The sequence below is a fragment of the Thunnus maccoyii genome, chromosome 17, assembly GCF_910596095.1.
Source record: "Thunnus maccoyii chromosome 17, fThuMac1.1, whole genome shotgun sequence".
Taxonomy (NCBI): domain Eukaryota; kingdom Metazoa; phylum Chordata; class Actinopteri; order Scombriformes; family Scombridae; genus Thunnus; species Thunnus maccoyii.
This window is the reverse complement of record NC_056549.1, coordinates 23089049-23095577: the sequence shown is the minus strand read 5'-3', so window position 1 is coordinate 23095577 and position 6529 is coordinate 23089049. Positions and strand designations below refer to the sequence as shown.

Below are 6529 nucleotides of genomic sequence, written 5' to 3'. Positions count from 1 at the left end.
CGCCATCGTCCACCCAGTTCCCATCCGGATGACGCCCAGTAAAATCCACATGCAGGAAATGGAGCTGAAGAGGACTGGCAGCGGTGAGACAGCCTCTGTGCCTCACGGCTGACTGTCCACATCATAATTCACAACTAGATAAATCAGACTCATGTGTTTAGACAAACAGTTACTGTTTATATTATACTTGTGTGCAGCTATGAGCTTGTGAGACAAGATTTTCCATTGATCATTCTTTTGGTTTTTTATGGATAGCTTAGAAAGATGCTTGAAATGTGTCTGTGATTTAAAGCTAAACTGAAGGAAAAACATTTTTAAAAGTTTCATTAGAAGCCACACTGAAAGAAAATCAAATCTGAGCCGCTCGTGCAACAGAGGACAGATGTGAAAACGTCGTGGTGTGACACTGTTTGGTCTTAAACTAATCCTGACAGTACAGTCAGTACAGGAGTGCATGTTGACGTTCACAACACCGGGTGCCTTGCTGAGTTTGTATTGCGATGTGGGACACGTAATGAAGTTTGTTGTCAGTAAACATAAACATAATCAAGCAGGATTATTTTTATCCTTAACATGTTGTATTTTGCGGTCAGGTTTATTATAGCTCCTACTGAAGATACTTTTGGGCTCAAACTGATAATAAAATTGTTCATTTGCATAATTGACTGCAGGATGTTTAATCATTTCCACTTCCCTGTTAATTCTCAAATCCTCAGACCACAACCACCCAACCAGTCCGCTGCTGGCTAAACCTCCAGAACTGTCTGAAGAAGCTAAAATACCTGCAGCCATGAAGTTTGTACCTGCAAACACTGTAGGTGAGTAAACGATGGGCTCATGAGATCTCATGCTGAAGTAAAGATTTACTTCTATACGAAACAAGATGTAAAATGGGTACCTTTTCATCAGCATGGCTGAAGAGAATAAATTGGCTCCATTACTGTTATCAAGTCACTTTTATTTGAATAGCTCAGTGTCACAAATCACACATTTGCCTCGGGGGGGGATTTACAATCTGTACAGCAATACAACATCCTCTGTCCTTAAACCCTCGATTTAAATAAGGCAAAAAAAAAAACCCTTTTACCAGAAGAAACATGTAAGAAAGAGCACAGAGAGAAGGATTTGGTGTATGAGAGCTAAGTCACAAGAAATTTTGGGCTTCTGTTAATCTAGCATATTTCTTTTTTTAATGAAACTCTTTGCTGATCTTTTCAGGCGCATCATCAATTGCATAAAATATTTGCAACAACTATAATAACTACTGAGTGTTTTCATCATGTTCTGTGTTGACACTGTATTTCTACTTGTGGGCTGGACATTATTTATTTACAGATCTGTAGGTTGAGCATGTTTTCATAGGGGTTTGTTTTTTGTCTTCATTAAGGTGATGGTTACAGCAGCTCTGACTCCTTCACCTCAGACCAGGAGCCAATCACAAGACAAAGGTTAGTGGCTATAGTTTGATATCATTTATCTGTTTTTTTTTCATATTTTTGTAGGACAAGCACTGAAGACCAAACCTTGTGTTTTGTATACATCAGGCAACTAATATATTTTATATATTATATTTCACACACTTTTCTCATTGTCATTGTCATTTACAGCTCATGTAATGTAATATCCTTGTCACTGTCATCAGTGGGTTTTAAGTTTGTTTTTCTTTTGTAATGTAATCTTTTATTGTGCTCAAAATGATACTATGGAATTTATGCACTCTGCCATCTGAGCATGATGACAACAAAGCAAATCAGTGAGAAAGAGGCACAAAAACCCAACAACAAAACTAACAAACAGAAAAAGCAACACAGGAAGTAACCTGAGCATCCAACCAATTTCCCTCCCAATCCTGTAAAATATATACAGTAAATATTACATTGATAGGTTGTGTTTGACAGATGGTGAATGTAACACATCTTTACACCCGATTAGCATATCTCAAACGATCAGCTAGTCCAGACATTTATAGATATGAATATTTTTTATTATCTTTGAGCATCTTTCCACTTGGATTAACACATGTTCTGATAAATCACACAGACAGTGTAAACAGGCAGTGTAAATATTTGTGTTCTATCTGAGAAACATAAATGTTTGTGTTCAGGTCTCAGTCGGGTACGTCTCCAGAAGCTCTGAAAGTGACGGCCCCGCCTCCCCCTCCACCCCGGCCTCACCCCTCTCACTCCCGCTCCTCATCTCTGGACATGAACCGCACCTTCGCCGCCGCGTCCGCCACGGGACAACCACAACCCTCTACGATAGCTTACCCACCTGCTGTGCCTCCTCGACCTCTACCTACGCAGGTGAGACAGAAAACAGTTTTTTTTACCTCATCTTGAATTCATACTCAACTCCTGCAGCAATGATGCGTTCAGGTACAGAAAGTTCCGTCACTCCTATGCAACAAATCATAAGGAGCGAGTTATCTCCACAATATAAAGGCCTTCACTCTACTCTTTCCTCTCTCTAGACATCAGCACCACACACCGGCCATCGTGTAGAGGCTGAGGGTGCACCGGGAGGCGGGGCCGCCCTCACCACCACCTCCCCCCAGCAGATTCCCCAGCAGCCCAATTTTGCAGACTTTAGTCAGTTTCAGGCCTTCGCTGCATCTGAACAGCCTTCCAGCCTGCCGGAGGTTGACAAACACAGCGAGTCTGGACAGGTAGGTGGTTACCTGGAGTGTGTTCCTCTACTTCTAGGCAGTCTGTTAGCTGATGATGGCAAATGTTAGGTAATTTATTGATAATTTTGCAAGCTAGAAAAGTCCAACCTTCCTCCTTCTGAGAGTAGTTTCATTAGTAACAAATAAAAATACAAAACATTCAGAATGAGGATTCATATGATGCAATCAGTGCTCTGTTAACTGTGAAACAAGGCTGTGTATCCTAATCTTCTACATTAGCACTTGAGTTTTATTTACCATTTTGATTAGATAAGTCACACAGGCCCACAGCGATTTATTTCAGATGTTCTTTACTTAGATAAAATTATAGTTTACTGCGTGTTCTGCCATTAATCATTCAGCAAATGAGATGAGAAGAAAATTGCCAGCCTCTTATCCTTCAAGCTCAAATATGAATCTCACCAATTCTTCACACAAAAGCCACAAATCTAAAGCTGATTCTCAGAAGTATTTATTCAAAAGTTGTAGTCTGGAGGGCTATTTAAGTGCAGAGTTGTGAGTTTGACATGTCATGTTTATGCTTGTTGTGTCCACAGGTGGAAAAATCATCAGAGGGCGCCGGCCCTTTGAGAACAGTGAAGAGCGATAGCCAAGCAGATGAAAGAACTTCAACCACTGTTAACTCTGTATGTCACCATCCTCTGAACATTACTTTAAAAAACACCTGAAACACTTTAAAGTGCACAGCTGAACAACTTAAAGCTCTTTCCTTATTAACAGTTAAAAGACACAGACGAGAACTTGAAATGGAAAATAAAAGGAAATGTTTTGTCTTGTGTTCCCGTCAGGTGAAGGGCTCGTCTGGCCCGCTAGCTCCTCCTCCAAAACCGGTGCGTCGGAGGTTGAAGTCTGAAGACGAGCTACGACCAGAAGACGAGCAGCACGGTCCTCAGAAATCAAACGTCATAGCCGCCGTCCTGGCCACTCAGCCTTCCATCCCCAGGTAGGAAACTTGTGTCGGTTAATGAGAGTTTGTTAATTGTTAGCAGTTGATTTTGTGTGTCAATACTTTAGTAAAAATGTGTTTGTGTGTCCTCAGGTCGGTAGGAAAGGACAAAAAGGCGATTCAAGCTTCAATCAGAAGAAACAAGGAGACAAATACAGTGTTGGCACGACTTAATAGTGAACTGCAGCAGCAGCTGAAGGTATGAGGGTTATGTTCAAAAATGTTTTCTGTCTGTCTTTTCCTTCTTTGGCAAAAAAAAAAAAAAAGTCGCTCATAATTTTTCATTTCTCAGGACCTGCTTGAAGAGAGGATATCTCTGGAAGTCCAGCTGGAGCAGCTCAGACCTTTCTCTCATCTTTAACCAACATGAGGAGGAAAACTCGGCTGTAGTTCATCCGAAGCAAAGCTGGGCCCTCCGTGTGACTCCCCCCCTCCTACCCCCTGCCCTCCCCCCTCCTCCCCCATCCATCCATCCCTCCCTCCCTCCCTCCCTCCTTCCATCATCCTGGCTTTCCCTGAAGGCTCCGACCTGCCGCAGGGCGTTCCGTTAAAACTCTCTCGCTCAATCACACACTTATCAATCGTCAAAGCGGAAGGACCGAGAGCACAGTCTTACCACAAGGGGGAGGGAGCGAGAGGAGCGTGGGCGGGCGGGCGGGCGGGGACTTTTACAAACTGGCACTTTTTCGATTTTCTCTAAAGAGAGGTGAAGGCGAGGACGACGGCTGGCTGAGAAACGGTTAGGAGTGGCGGACAAGACACTCCAACTGTGAGTTGGGTGTGAAGACAAACCGCTGGTGTCTGATTACTTTACTCTCTGAGTGACTGAAGAAGAGAGGCAGAGTGTGTGTGTGTGTGTGTGTGATCGTTTCTGTGTTTGTGTTCCTGTTCGGCGACTTACTTGAGGCAGTATGGTTGTTCTCTCTTGGGTGGGGCAAAGACAATGCTACACCAAACTCCTATTAAAAAAAAAAACGGGGGGCTTGTTGGGTAAATTTAAAGGAACAGTTTTGGGAAATATGCTTATTTGCTTTCTTCTCTGAGAGTTAAAGATGAGAAGCTCGATACCACTTTCATGTGCTTTAATTGTAGTTTGAATGAGATTAGCCTTAGTCGTATTTTGTTTGTTTAATCCGCACAGAAGAAACATGAAAACGATCATTTGTGGCTTTACTGGGAGTTACACGCTGGAAATATCCCTCGGCAAGCGGTATTGATCTTTTCATTTAACTCTCGGAAAGAAAGCGAAGAAGTATTTTCAAAATTGTCAAACTATTCCTTTAATTGTCTTATAAATGGCTGTTTTAAAACTGGACAACAATGGTGGGACAACAGGACTCTGACATTTGCCTCTCCGATGTCATTGATGCTCCACTATTCTGAAAATAATCTAATAAAAACAGATCACAGAGACACGCTACAATACATATTAAACGCTTTGAAAACAGAACCAGGAATCCGCTTTCGCTACCAAGCAAGGAACACTAAAAACAACATTTTTTTTGACTGGAGTTTGGTGTGGCCGGTCTCTCTATAAGAGACTATAGCAAATATACCAAGCTGCTTCTGGACAGGACTTTGTGTGTGCGTGTGTGTGTTTGTGTGAGGCCTTTATTGGCCCAATCATCATGGTGAAGGCTTTCGACTCATCCTGTGACATGAATTCAGCCCACCTCCCTCTTATTACTGCCCCCTTGAAGTCTACGTGTGTGTGTGTGTGTGTGTGTGTGTGTGTGGTTGACGGCATCATGCAACGAACGAAAGCGCTTTGTCGTCTTTGTGTGTGTGTGTGTGTGTGTTTTTTTTTTTTCTTCATGTTACAGTGTTTGGGGATTAATGTGACTGAATGGTTTAACCTTATGCCAAATGACTGAACTATAACTCTGCTCTCTCGCCTCTACTTGGGATGTGTTTTAAAAAAAAAAAAAAAAAAAAAAAAAAAAAAGAAAGAAAATGCAACCTCTTCTCCTTTCCTACAGGTTTTTCTTTTTTTTTTTCCTCCCAAACATAGCTGTGGATCAACATTTCAGCTTTCTTTTTTTTTTTTTTTTTAAAACCTCTCATTCTTGATTGCAGTGGTTATTAACTTCACCTGTACGGAAGAGCAAAACAAGACGTTCACTTGAAGGTTTTAAAGGTATTTCAGCTGCTCGACTGCAGGAGGCGGCATTTATGAAGAATTGTGTTGCTGATCGGGGAGAAGTTTTCCTGTGTTTTTTTTTTTTTTTTTTTTTTTTTTTTCCCTTTTCGGTCGGCAAACACGTGCACAGATCCAAACTGATGGTGCGGATAGAGTTTCCAATTTCCAGTCGGACAGTCAGCACTATGCAAGTACGGGGCGATACATCTCCACAGACCAACTGTACTTAGCTGTTTGTACTATGATAGTAGCAACTGTGTGAACAGTATACTCTGTTTTTTTGTTTTTTTTTGTATCTTAGATCTTCCAGAACACCATCTACTGTATGTTTGTGATTCATTTTGCCTTTGTGTTTTTTTTTTTTTTGTTGTTGTTGTTGTTGTTGGTACTGACAAACAGTCCGCTCCCCCTCTCCGCCATCCCCCCCTCCCCTCCCCGGTCCCGGCTCCAGAGGGAAGTTAACTCCAGATCAGTGTTGTATCAGGGCATCCGAAATCTCCAAGATATGACCCTTTCTGGGTGTAGACGAAGCTTAACAGGATTACAGTCGGAGACCAGTCAACAGAATGGGAGACCTGAATGGCCCAACTGCACTTTGAACTTTAACCCACCTCTCATTTCTTTTTGTATTTTTATGTGTTACGTCCCTCCTCCTCGCTTTCTTTTTAACCTGCATGTTTGTTAATGTCTTTCGCATATATTTAAAAAAAAAAAAAAAAGTAGATGCTTTAAGAAGAAAAAAAAAAAAATAAGGAAC

The 6529-nt window shown here is 41.7% G+C and overlaps 1 protein-coding gene across 3 annotated transcripts in view; it reads left to right on the top strand.

Annotated features, from left to right (window-relative positions):
• reps1 (RALBP1 associated Eps domain containing 1) overlaps positions 1–4272 on the top strand; it is a 21321-nt gene extending 17049 nt beyond the window's left edge. For all 3 annotated transcript variants that reach the window (XM_042390595.1, XM_042390596.1, XM_042390594.1), the window contains 9 exons: positions 1–83; positions 717–818; positions 1388–1448; positions 2105–2303; positions 2471–2665; positions 3223–3312; positions 3475–3629; positions 3726–3831; positions 3925–4272. The exon at positions 1–83 is cut by the window's left edge and continues 5 nt beyond it. In XM_042390595.1, coding sequence (XP_042246529.1) covers positions 1–83; positions 717–818; positions 1388–1448; positions 2105–2303; positions 2471–2665; positions 3223–3312; positions 3475–3629; positions 3726–3831; positions 3925–3993 — 1060 coding nt within the window. In that variant the 3' untranslated portion in view covers positions 3994–4272. The remainder of the gene's footprint in view (positions 84–716; positions 819–1387; positions 1449–2104; positions 2304–2470; positions 2666–3222; positions 3313–3474; positions 3630–3725; positions 3832–3924) is intronic.
• Positions 4273–6529: the final 2257 nt, after the last annotated feature.